The 13269-nt window shown below is 43.6% G+C and overlaps 1 protein-coding gene across 1 annotated transcript; it reads right to left on the bottom strand.

Moving 5' to 3' along the window:
- Positions 1-1834: 1834 nt before the first annotated feature.
- On the bottom strand, positions 1835-8303 carry hey2 (hes-related family bHLH transcription factor with YRPW motif 2). The gene is made up of 6 exons (XM_083934638.1): positions 8138-8303; positions 7829-7951; positions 5039-5120; positions 4874-4957; positions 3778-3859; positions 1835-2989 (listed from the first exon to the last, which is right to left on the bottom strand). The coding sequence occupies exons 2-6, from the start codon at positions 7912-7914 to the stop codon at positions 2289-2291; spliced, it is 1035 nt and encodes a 344-aa protein (XP_083790764.1). The 5' UTR covers positions 7915-7951; positions 8138-8303; the 3' UTR covers positions 1835-2288.
- Positions 8304-13269: the final 4966 nt, after the last annotated feature.

Here is a 13269-nt window from a genome sequence, read left to right as displayed (position 1 = left end):
CCAGCCCCCCGCGACCCCGATAGGTAAAAGCGGTTGAAGATGAATGAATGTTTCATTGGACCATTTGGTGTTGCCACTTTTACTTAAATCAAAGATCTGGTTACTGTTGTGCAAACTGCAGGAGTAAAGGTATTGTAAAAATAGTAAAAGCATCGGTAACACCGACGTATTACCCTTTTTTTTGGCGGCCCCTGTTGCCTCCAGATTCCCGTCGGTGAGCACATCACATTTGGCTGTGCTCCCTACAGCCAAATGTGTTTCTCCAACACAATTCAATTCAATTCAATTTTATAGTTTTTATAGTGTCAAATCATAACCAAAGTTATCTCAGGACACTTTACAGAGTAGGTAAAGACCAAACAATTCCCCCATAGAGTACGGTGGCAACGAAAACCTTCCCTATAACAGGCAGGAACGTCGGACAGACCCAGCTCTGTGGAGGACGGCCATCTGTCTTGACCGGTTGGGGAGGAAGAAAAGGAGAGAGAAAGAGAGAAACACAAAGATAGACAAAAGACAGAGAGACTGACACACTTTCAGAGATGCAAGCAGCCAGCGAGTAACAGTAACTATAACAATATCTATAGTAAATTTTAGTAGCCCAAAGAAGCCTCCAACACAGAGGAGTGGTTGTTGCTTCAATGTGTCCCAGTCGTTCTCCCTCTCTGTACATCTGTCTGTAAAGTGCTGACCGGCTCATGTCACCCAATTTACCGCCGGTCACTTCAAAGCGGTGTCCCTGCGTGAGAACCGTGTCGGCTGACCGGGGCGGATTTACAGCCCGCGGAGCTGTTCCCAGGCCTGTCAGCCTTTAATCCTCCATTCAGCTGGAAATGACGCCGTTTTCTTCTCTGGGAGGATTTAACGGCTGCAACAGTGATTTCAGTAAATCAACTGCAAGATGAAGGCAAAGAAGGAGTGGATTAACGTGTGTGTGTGTGTGTGTGTGTGTGTGTGTGTGTGTGTGTGTGTGTGTGTGTGTGTGTGTGTGTGAGAGCGCGCTGTTTGATTCTGTAACACTTCTCCAGTCTGGTCACTCATAGATATTATAAGTTAAAGAATTTGTGGTGAAAAATGCTTTTTGTTTTGCAGACTAGTGGAATCATGCTGACACCGGTCTCACAGCGTAGAGCAGAACAGAGCTCAGGTTGTTGTTTTTTTCTGCCCAAGTGTTGGTTCCGGGAGCCTAAATCTAAATCCATCTAAATACAAAATAAAAGTTAATACGGAAATAATAAAAACACATTTAACAGTGGCATTTCTTTATGACAGCAGCGATGTTATCACGTCATCTTTATTTGTAAAAAAAAAAGGCACACAGGGAATCTGATGGTGAATTCATTGAAAGTTTACATGTAAATAAAGTGGGAAAAGAGTTTAGTATGATTGCAGCAGGTTACTGAAGCACATTACAACACCATCGATGTTACTGCTGCAGTTAGCTTTATTCTCCTCAAAACATTTGTTTAAACATCAGTGATGTGATTATCTCAGGGGACTACTTTGGTTCATCTTTTCTGTCTCATGATTGGCGTTGAAGGTTTTAAAGAAACAAACTGCTGCTGATTCGACTTTTTGTTGTCGTCAAAAAACGAGCGGAGGAGTCGAGGCAACAGGCATTTAACGAAATGTTGATGCTAACTTCATGCGTCCTCACTTTCTCTTTCTCCTGTGAAATCGTCCGGAGTGGGAAAACTCGAGGAGAGAGGTGCCGGCACACAGTTTGAAGCAGCACATCACCAGTAACTGACGACGCTTCAGACTGACACCGCGACACAGACGTTTCTCATCCAGCAGCTTCCACTCCTCTGTCCTGGTGTCACTTTGGTTGTTTTTCATGACGCTGACGTGCACTCTTGTCTGTTCCTCGCAGCGGAGCTCCTCCTCAGAGATATATATACTTAAATGTGTCATTGGCAACTGGAGTGATACATCAACGCCGTCGCCATCTTGGACAGGGGAGCCCCTTCTCCTAATGCATGTATGTCCATATCCACTATTAAAATCACCATTTCTCTCTGAATTTTCAACACACTTTCAAGCAGTTGGGTTTGTTCTATGAGTCTCTACATACAGTTTAGCATCTTTGTGTTTGTATCTATGAGCTCCTCCAAACGAGGACGTGAGACAGAGACGTGGAGACCAAGCTGAAATCAGCGGGTTGAAAACCATTAAAAGACACCTCAAACTTGAACACGTTAGAAATAGTCGCTTGAGCCGAGCGTCAAAACTCAGTTTGTAAGTGAATAGTTCAGCGGTGATAAAAGTGTTTGAGGTAAGTCGAGCAGTCAGAAAGCTCCGACCTCAGTTCCCCACGGTCTGTAGGGTTTACTGCTGCTGCTGTGAGGCGTCTGGGAGGAGGAGGAGGAGGAAGAGGAGGAGATGGGAGATGGAGGGCTGGTGGCGGCAACGGAGGAGGGGAATGACGAAGGAGGGAGGACAGGGAAACCTCTGTGCAGCGTGACGGGAAAGGATGCCGAGAGGGAGGCCGACAGAGGAGCGGGGGTGCAGGGGAGCACGAGAGATGAGGAAGAAGAGGAGGAGGAAGGGGAGGAGGAGGAGTCTACGCTGTGCTGTGACACTTCCGCCAGCCTCAGGGGGGCTCCACCTCCTCCAGCATCTGGAGAAACAGACAGCCCGCTCAGTCCGTATGGCGCCGCGGCGGCCGGCAGAGGCCGAAACGCGGATGCGGTGGCGACTGCAGCGGCAGCGGCTGCTGCAGCCCAGTGATGGGGGTGGAAGGGGTGAGGTAAAGGGTGAGGCTGCTGGGGCTGGCGGTGGTGGTGATGTGGAGAATAGGAGGTCATGGTGAAGGCAGCGGCATCGCGCTGCGAGGAGTAGGAGGTGAGGTGGGAGAGGAGGCGGGAGCGCAGAGGGTCACCGGAGTCCAGGCCCTCCACGGCGCTCAGGTAACGGGACACCTCCGTCACACACTCCCTGAAACCCAGAGACAGGAAGTCCAGGGCCAGAGCATGCGCGTCAAAATAACCTGCAGAGAAAGAGCGAAGGTCAAATACAGAGCATCACATCAACACTTTTTCTTTATAGCGTTAGATCAGTTCTCTTCTTCTGTCTGCCTGTTTTTGAGTTGCCCTGCAGTGTCGGGAACTTATCTGCAGTTTTTTTCTCTCCATTAAATCAGACTTTCACCATCTGCAGGGGTGTGCACACACATCTAGAACAGCCAATAGGAATGGCGCTTTGGATGTCATCGGCTGTCTGTTTGTTGCTGATGCTGCTGCTCGTCAACAAAGCGAACACTGCAGAGAGACGCCCGTGAACGCAGCCAACACTGACCTCACCCCCTCGCACTTTCTGCCCCCCCCCCCCCCCCCCCACATCACCCCCACCAACAGCGCTGCTCCCAGGCAAGTGGTGCTTTTATCCCTGCAGCACGTTTCCCATGGATTCGCAGACACACACACACATGACATTCTCTCTGACGGAGACCAACAAAATTCACAAATTTATGACAAAAAAACTTGAATATTCTCTGAGATTAAAATGGTAACTTTACAAGAAAAAATCACAAATTTATAAGAAAATTAATTTTTAATATATTTGGAGATTGAAGTGGTAAATTTGTAAAATAAATTTTACTATTCCACAAGAATGTTTTTAAAATATTCTCTGAGATTAAGATGGTAAATTAACTAAAAAAAAAGACTTGTGTTCAAGCTTCTGTTTAAGTTTTCATATGTTTTTCCTGCAGCTAAGTAGAGGCCCAACATTTCAAAGCTCTGTCTTCTGTGCACGATGTGTGTGCTCAGATGATACCTTTCCCCCCGGTTGCCTGCAGCACCTTCAGATGGTCCACAGTCATCTGCAGAATCTCAGCCTTCTCCAGTTTAGCTGAACCCTGATTAAACATTAAAGAACATTATCTGGTCACAGGAGGAGAGGAAGACAAATGTCAAGAAGATGCTCTGCAGATTAATTGTTGATGTTTTCATCAGGATATTTTTTCAGTCCTGATTCTGAGCTTTTCCTTCACCGCATCAGGCCAGTCGTTCACCTTAATGATGATGTGATATCATCAGCTTCCCGTTTTTCACAACATTTTGTTCTTCAAATTCACGAGAACGTCTTGTTTTATATGTGTGCTGTCTGAAGTCATCTCTGAGAGTTTATTGTTTATTTCATGAAGGATTTTAAACATATTTGGGACTTTCCGAGCAGAGGACTGAGGCCCCGTTTACACGTCCAAGGTTATTTTTAAAAACAGACATTTCCCTGTGTTCATCCCTTCGTTTTCACGCAAACGTAGAATTCTGCTTTGAAAATGATTCTTTCTAAAAAAAATCCGGTTGCACGTTTGCATGTAAACAGAGAAAAACAGTGTTTCCTGCAGTGTGTGTTTATGTGTTAAAACCTCAAAAGTGTGCTCTGATCTAGCTCACGGCGCGTACGCGTTTACGTAACGTCCATGTGCGGTACAGGTGAACAACAAACATGTGGCTCATGTGGACGTGTGTCCATCTGTGGGACATTCAAGTGTCCTGGGTGGGAGGCTTATAGTCTTTACTAATCTCTCTTATCAACACTTCCTGCTGAAGTCTCATGACAGTATGATTTGCAGTGAAATCGGCTGATTTCACACCTAGTGAATGGGTTATCCAACTTTGCATGAATGTTTTTGTGTCAAACTTTGGTCAACTGTGACATGAAATCACCACGTTAAACCAACACCAAACTTTTTTATGGAGCAGAGAATCCAAAATGGAGACTTTATCGTGGACAATCTGCTGTGTTGAACCATCTACAGTGTCTCAGTATAAACTGTTCAGAGCTGAACAGAAAGCTCCTACTGGTGTAAAGAAGTGTGTTTGACCCTGATGATGACGTTCACGTGGCTCCACAGAATCCGCCTCACCTGCTTCTCGAATGCCATGGGGACAAGCCTCCGTAACTCTGACAGACTGTTGTTGATTCTGTCTCTGCGTCTCTTCTCGATAATCTGACAAACAGAAAACCGGACAGTGAATATTTAAAAACGACCCCAGAGCTTATACTTTGTTAACACCGATGATGGCTTTACCCCTCTGCGCTTCTTCCTCGCCATCACTTGAGTGGTCGCGGTTGGTGATCCACTTCTAATGAAGGAAGACTCCTTCATGTGTCTGAAAACCAAAACAAAGAATCACGTTTGAACCTGAATCTGACGCTTTGAGAACTTGTGATTCTGGACGCTACAACAGTGGATAAAAGTCCAAATATGACGAAGACAAAGCTGGAATGTGAAAGTGAACAATACCTCAGATGTGTTTCAGGGTCATTTGGTAAGGAGGGGAAGCTCACTTTTTCGGCCTACATCATAAATGTGCTTGTTTATTTATATGTAAATTCTTCGTTCTTTTTAAGAAAATGATCTGTGACCTTGTCGTACCAACTAGGCGTCTTTTCCAGGGACTTGACCAGTGTCCTCTGAATGGCAGCAGAGCTAGGCTGCTTAAACGGCTTTGGCCCAGCTGGAGCTGCTGCACCAGGCTAATGTGAAGTGTGACCGCCTGTGAGTGTGAGTGACGGGGGGAGAAGCTCCACAGCTGCTGCTGCTCATTGGGGAAAGAAACCGCAGAGTGACAGAACAGAGTCACCAAACACAACGCTAGTCGTTTTTAACAAAGACAAAAGGGATCGGTAAAGTCTCCGGATCAGCTCAGAACAACGGAATGAAAAACTTGGAAAATGCTCCGCTGGATGTTTATTCTTCAAGATCGCTGATTCACTCATTTAGCTGTCAATCAAAAAAGGATTCTGCCTCAGACAGCTCATCCAATCATGATGCAGAAGCCGAGCGTCCGGGCCAACCCACTGTCCCATAGACTCCCAGAGACGCTGAGCGTCCGACGGGCGGGACAAAGCCCAGCATTTATCCAATGAGGGTCTAGTTTCTCTGCAGTGGAACAACTCGCTCTGCGCTTCCCCACTGAAGTCAGTAGAAGCTGAGCGTCCGACTGTGTAAAGAGCTGTGAAGCTGTGGGGATGAATGAGAAGGAAGTTGTGCCGGTTACCTGTGATAAGGAGCTGATTCTCAACAAAAGATGAAGGCTTTCTAGTGCGTATTTAGTCAATGAAATGTACACACAACAGTATATATTTCACCACTTTTAGGGGAAGCCGAGCTTCCCTTGCAGTCTTAGAGGAATCACCACTGCTTTTTACAATATATGATGTAATACTATACTACTAACTGCAACAATTACTATTATAATGATAATCAATGAATAGTAAAAGTAATTTTTCATTCAAAAATTTTGGATTTGGTTTGATTAATTAAATTGTATCACAAATGTCTTATACACATGAAAAAACATCAAATACAATTGAGGATAAAAACACAATAAAGTCCAGGACTTATCTCCATTGTGGTCCTCAACACAAAACATCGGGACAAGACAAGACAAGACACTCACAGAGGGTGTGATAAAAAAAAAGACAGAAAATCCTTTTTTTCAGCCTCTTTAATGTGATTTAAATATGAAAGGTTACCTGTCTTTCTATATTCAATATCATATTAAAGTGACTATCCTTGGGTTTTGTCACCTTGGACTTTAAGAAACTGGGACATTCTTCACTTTTTTCAGACATTTTACGAACTAAATGATTAAGAAAAGAAAATTGGCAGGTTATCCGATAAATAAACATCGTATGTACCGTTGGCAAGTGTAAATTTGCTCCGCCCCTGGAGACCCACCAATCACATCGTGGTATCTGTTATGGGCGGGCGTAACCAATGACGACAGTGATCTGCTATCCAATTGCGTGCAGTGGTATTTGAACTGCATGTCTGGAGAGATGCGTGTCCGTCTTAAAATTGTACAAAAACTGGCTCCACATTGGCACAACACCTTTACTTGTAATAAAGTATTTTTTACCTTAGGCCAAAGTGAATATTGATTTGATGCTCATTAACTTTTTATTAATTCACAGATTCATTTTTTTGCTCAGATGTCATTTGCAACATGGTGATAGGTTGTAACCGTTTGTTGCTGTCCAAGTAGCTATTTATATAAAAGTTATTTATTAGTGATTATAACTTGTCAGGGAAAGACATATTTTAGTGGACAACAACAATAAAATACTACAACTCGTCTTCTTTAACCACATTGTTTCCACTTTGAATACACCGACATTAGAAGAACGACTTCCCAACTTAGGAAATAGGACCATCCAAGGAGAACCTGAATGCACCATAAGTAAATGATCTGAGGACTTATTCTCATACTTACAGGCTAAACAGATGTTTATTAATATTCTTTAAACACATTTATCTGAGGAGGTCAAGCAGGTAGAACATAATTACACTTTTTTAACAAAAACAGGTGACTTTAAATCTCGGAAGAACAAAATGAAGCTACAATTTTACCATTTAAAAAACATTTTCTTTGTATTGGAGAGAAAAGTCCGCAGCTAAAAGTATCTTATGAATACCTTTGTTTTTGAAATAGAACAAAATGCAAAACAAACAAAAATGGTTTAAAAAAAAAGAAAAATGACAAGAAAACAAAAACAAATCCCAAGCCTGTGTGCAGCAGATAATCTGTTTATATAAACTCAAATAAACTCAATCTACAGCTTGATATTTGTGCAACAAAAAGGCTGCGGTCCATGAGATATACAGTATAATATTTCAAAATGATAACATTAATTTAGGATTATAAACCATGCTTTGCAGACCACCTATTGCACAAAACCACCTAAACAGCCTGTGCTTTATCAATTTAACTTATATTTCATATATTTATTATAGATAGATGTAAGCATTACCACTGGAGCTTTTCATTGAAAAATTAGAGCAACTATAAAGAAGATGTTTTTGATAACTCACCCTGGATAGATGCTCTCTCTGCCCACATCGATGGTCTCCTCCTCATCACTGTCCGCAGAGCTGCTGTCCTCACACGGCCGCTTCATGGTGCATGGACGCTGGAGAGGGCTGCGTGTCTCTCACCTGGAGGAGACGTGGAAGTTTATTCAAGTTTAGAAATGAAAGTTTCTTCCCTACTAAAGAAAAAGAAACGCCTTTTTTTCTGTAATATACCAGAGAACAAATGTAGAAATTAATACTGAATTAGTCTGAAACATCAAGTACTGTTCAACTGCAGGATGTTTCAGGGGAATACAGATTATAATCTACCTTTGTTGAGGAGCGCTGATGGGTTATAAAGTGTTACAGGGACAGTTCAGGAGAGGCGTTTAATCCAGAAGTTTCAGGTTAGTTTCCTTCAGAAGCCACAGAAGTTTTTTTCCTCCTGCAGAATTAATGATCCCTCCTCCCAAAGAACTTGCAAAAGATAGTTTTCCAAATGGCGAACATGATGCAAACTTTTTTAGTTTCAATCAAAAAAAAAAGAGTAAAAATCTTCCAGGAGTTGTTTTTCCAGCGGTGTGTGTTCGGTAAACAGCCCGGGGCAGGTGGCGTGTGTGTCGGCTGTAGACTGGACTGGTGACCGGTGTGTGTCCTCCTCCTCCTCCTCATTCCCTTCGCTGGAGCTTTCCCACGGAGCCTGGGAGCCACACACACACAGATACACACACACACACAGACACACACAGACACACACACACACACACACACACACACACACACACACACACACACACACACACACACACACACACACACACGGACATTGTAGAACCGCCCTTGTGCACTCACACAATTTGAGACGGTAGATTTCTGCAGGCAGGGCTGGTCCTCTCCTGATAATACTGCTTGTCTGCTTCAGTGTGTTTGTGTGTGTGTGTGTGTGTGTGTGTGTGTGTGTGTGTGTGTGTGTGTGTGTGTGTGTGTGTGCATGGGAATGAGGCCACTTCTGACAAAAAAAATAGTCATTATATAAGGCAAAAGGTTTCAGACTTGTTGCAGTGAAACTTTCATTCTATGGACTTGATTTAGACACAAACACATGTTGGCTTTGACTTCATCATGATGACAGAAAACAAAAGACTTGAGACATGATGACTCGAATGACTTGTCTTTGTTCACTCAGCGTTGTCAATATTGACATAACATGATGTTATCTAACTTTAGCCAGGTAACACGTGACATCACTAGGCCTAATTAATGCCGAAAGAAATTAAGAAATAAATAAGATGGTTTGTTGAGTTGATTTGACTTGACTTGTTTGATTTGACTTGGCTTGACTTGTTTGATTTAACTTGTCTTGAATTGACTTGTTTGATTTGACTTGACTTGACTTGACTTGTTTGATTTAACTTGATTTGACTTGTTTGATTTGACTTGACTTGTTTGGTTTCACTTGACTTGAGTTGACTTGACTGGATGTAACTTGACTTGACTCTAGTTAAGTTGACTTGACTTGACTCGAGTTGAGTTGATTTGACTTAACTTGACTTGTTTGATTTGACTTGACTTGTTTGATTAGACTTGACTTGACTCGAGTGTAGTTGACTTCAGTTAACTTGAGTTGAGTTGAGTTGATTTGTTTGATTTTACTTAACTTGACTTGACTTGAGTGTAGTTGAGTTGACTTGACTTGACTAGACTTGACTTGAGTTGAGTTGAGTTGACTTGAGTTGACTTGACTTGACTCGAGTGTAGTTGACTTCAGTTGACTTGACTCGAGTGGAGTTGAGTTGACTTCAGTTGAGTTGAGTTGAGTTGAGTTGAGTTGAGTTGAGTTGATTTTTTTTATTTTACTTGACTTGACTTGACTCGAGTTGAGTTGATTTGTTTGATTTTACTTGACTTGACTTGACTCAAGTTGAGTTGACTTGACTTGACTTGACTCGAGTTGAGTTGAGTTGACTTGACTCGAGTTGAGTTGATTTGTTTGATTTTACGTGACTTGACTTGACTTGACTTGACTTGACTTGACTTGACTTGACTTGACTTGAGCTGACTTGACTTGACTCGAGTTGAGTTGACTTGACTTGTCTCGAGTTGACTTGACTTGTCTCGAGTTGACTTGACTTGACTTTAGTTGAGTTAAGTTGAGTTGACTTGAGTTGACTTGAAGTGTTGTTTCTGCAGAACCACAGTGACATTTAAAGTTCCACTTGTCTTTAGTTCACTTCCTGAGTGCAGTGAAGCTATGTTAGCATGCTAACAACGACATTCCCACATCACTGCAGCAGACAAAAATAGTGTGTGTGTGTGTGTGTGTGTGTGTGTGTGTGTGTGTGTGTGTGTGTCGGCCATTCCCACAGCTCCTGCTTGTGTACACTGAAACCCAATCATCGTGTGAGAGAGGACACACACACACACACACACACACACACACACACACACACACACACACACACACACACACACACACACACACACACACACACACACACACACACACACACACACAAACACACAGAGGCGGCTGTCTTTTCACACCTGCAAACTTTTTTGCAATACAACAAGGATTTAATGCAGGAATTGTAAAGCAGCCACACACGCGCCCGCACACACACACACACACACACACACACACACACACACACACACACACACACACACACACACACACACACACACACACACACACTGATAACCCCAGAGACTGTCAGCACCCTCTCATTGGCTGAACTCTCGTAATCTCAGATTATTGCTGTAACACAACAGTGAGTCCACTTTATTAAAGCTTCAACCGGAACGTTTCCTTTTGTCTTTAATGAGACAGTTTTAAAGCATTTTATTCTTAATAACTGAGAGACTTAAACGAACCTGTCAAACTGTCCGTTATGCGAAACATTAAAGACTGCATTAAGCTTGATGTAACAGGTATATTCCTTTTTTTAAATTTTAATTCTAACTCTGGCAATAAAGTAAATTTTTCTGTGACTGTTCTCATTTGTCCAGGTCATCGTTATCCTCAAAGCAATTTTTAGTCAAAAGCAACTGGACTTGGTTATTTGTCTAGGAAGACGTTTCACTTCTCATCCAAGAGGCTTCATCAGTTCATGTACGCATCTGACCAGGCTGGGACTGGTCCAACTAACTGGTGTGGAGATCCTGGTATTAAACCTCTCACATGATGTCACTGGAACCCTTTGATCTCCACGTGCCAACGACCGTCGTTGGAGTGACAGTCGTTGGTGGGAAGTTAAGAGCACTAACAAAGTCGAAAGAGGGCACAGTTCTCTTAATAGGCGGAGGCCTCATTAGGCCAACATTGTGCAGCTTGGGCCAAGAGTCTTCCATCAGCCAATCAGGGTTCACGAACAACAAGGCAGCCTGAGGTACTAATGGAGCAGAGAGACAGGTTAGTACAATACTAACAAAAGCAGAGGGAGCGCAGAACACCAACTTCCCACCAACGACTGTCACTCTAACGACGGTTGTTGGCACTTGGAGCACAAGGGGTTCCAGTGACATCATCGGCCTTGTGAGAGGTTAAATACCTGGATCTCCACACCAGTTAGTTTGTCCAGTCCCTGCCTGGTCAGATGCGTACATGAACTGATGAAGCCTCTTGGATGAGAGGTGAAATATCTTCCTAGAAAAAATAACCAAGTCCAGTTGCTTTTGACTTGTCTAAGGGCACACTCAAACTGTCCTGGGAGAAACACAGAGAAATGGGACCCAAATGCAGACACGGAAATAGAGTCAGGTTTTAACGAGTCTTTAATGACTAAACTATGTACAAGTGTGTCCAGTGAGCAGGGAAAAAAAGGAGTGGGGTCCAAGGGAAGGTGCTGCTCTCCAGAGTGAGTCCAGTGAAGGTGAAGAAAAAAACAACAACGAGATGATCACAGGAAAAATACTAACGGGTGGTAAGCAAGCAGACGGGGATGCAGACAGGGAAACAGGATCACAGGTAACTAAAAAAAAACCCAAAAAAACAAACAATGAACACCGAAAAGACAGAACTGAATATCTCTCTCAAAGAACAAAGTGGAGCCAATGAACGAAACACGATACCACATAGTTGATGAAACGATCTGGCGCCGAATATGTCCCACACCCGGCTTCTTATACTGCTGGGGAGGTGATTAGTGAGATTGGATTCAGCTGGTCCAGAACCACGCCTCCCACCTCCAAACAGACAAACATAGAGAGGGGAGACACATACAGGGAAACACAGACAGAGGGAGACAAACACAAGCACAAAAGGAAAAGGGAAGGACTGCCAGGAATGGGATCCTGACCCAAATCCCGACTTAAGTCTAGTTTGTTTGACCAGTGTGAGTACGACTGTACTGCTTCCCAGCCGCGGCCCAGATGAGAGAGGTGGGCTTTAGTAAAGCACGGAGGCTCATGAGCACGAGCAAGAGAACAAGCATTGACGGCAATCCTGAGACTATTTATATACTGCTGTTCCCCGCGATGGACCTTACTGAAGATTTGGACAGATAAAAATATTCAAAAACAGTTGGACAACAAAAAAACTCTTTGGGGTGATGACGTCTATAAGCAAGAAGCATTCAAGTCCAGGCTCGGATCATTTCAAGTAATGTGAGTACAAGAAGGCCTGGGCCGTGGGGGGAGAGGGAGGGAGCAATCGTGCTAAAACACGGATCATCTGGGCCAAGTGTGAGTGCGCCCTAACGCTCACGTAACCTTCTTTCGGATACAGCCGGTCGCGCAGCCGGTTCCTAAACTTTACTGACACCAAAAGCAACCGTCTCGTGGTCCACTTCCATTCGTTGTTTCGTAAGATATCATGCATATTTTTGTGCAGAACTTTTCGTACGACATCCTTACACTACACTAACGCTGATAATTTGGTCAAAAACAACCTCTTTGAGTTTGTCTGATGATGTCAGTGTCGGCCCTTACCAACAGAAGTTTCTGGATCTTGTCCCTCCAGTTGGACGTTTTCACTGCCGTCTGTGAGTAAATCACCTTTCTCTTCTTCAGCATTGGAGGTTTGTCTTCTTACCCTGTTGGCTGACGTGTGGGCATAAAGACGGCCCTCACTCCACGGGAGAATACACCAAAGAAAAAGCAGCTGAATTCACACGAGCCAACTCGGATCGTCCGGTCTGGTCCGGAGCTGGGAGGATAAATCATGTTTGATATCTGGTTCGACTGAATCGGACGTTTGCATTTTCATGTAAAGCCCTGCAGGGTAATGTGTAGATAACTTCCGGTTTGCGGTGCACATGTGAAAGTGGCTTTAGATGCTTTTAGCGGTCCATCTTCAGCACATTGAGGTTTAATCATGACAGACTTACGTCAATAAAAGGACATCCTCTGTCACATCATTACGGTGCACCGCTCCATCTTTTCCTCATTCCGCATTATTCTCCTTCACATCTGTCCTCGACCTTGTGACGTTTTACCATCGAGGTCAAGGAAAGGAGTTGAGG

The sequence above is a fragment of the Echiichthys vipera genome (assembly GCF_963691815.1).
Source record: "Echiichthys vipera genome assembly, chromosome: 19".
Classification (NCBI taxonomy): domain Eukaryota; kingdom Metazoa; phylum Chordata; class Actinopteri; order Perciformes; family Trachinidae; genus Echiichthys; species Echiichthys vipera.
The sequence above is the reverse complement of the archived record's forward strand: the minus strand, read 5'-3'. Positions and strand labels throughout refer to the sequence as shown.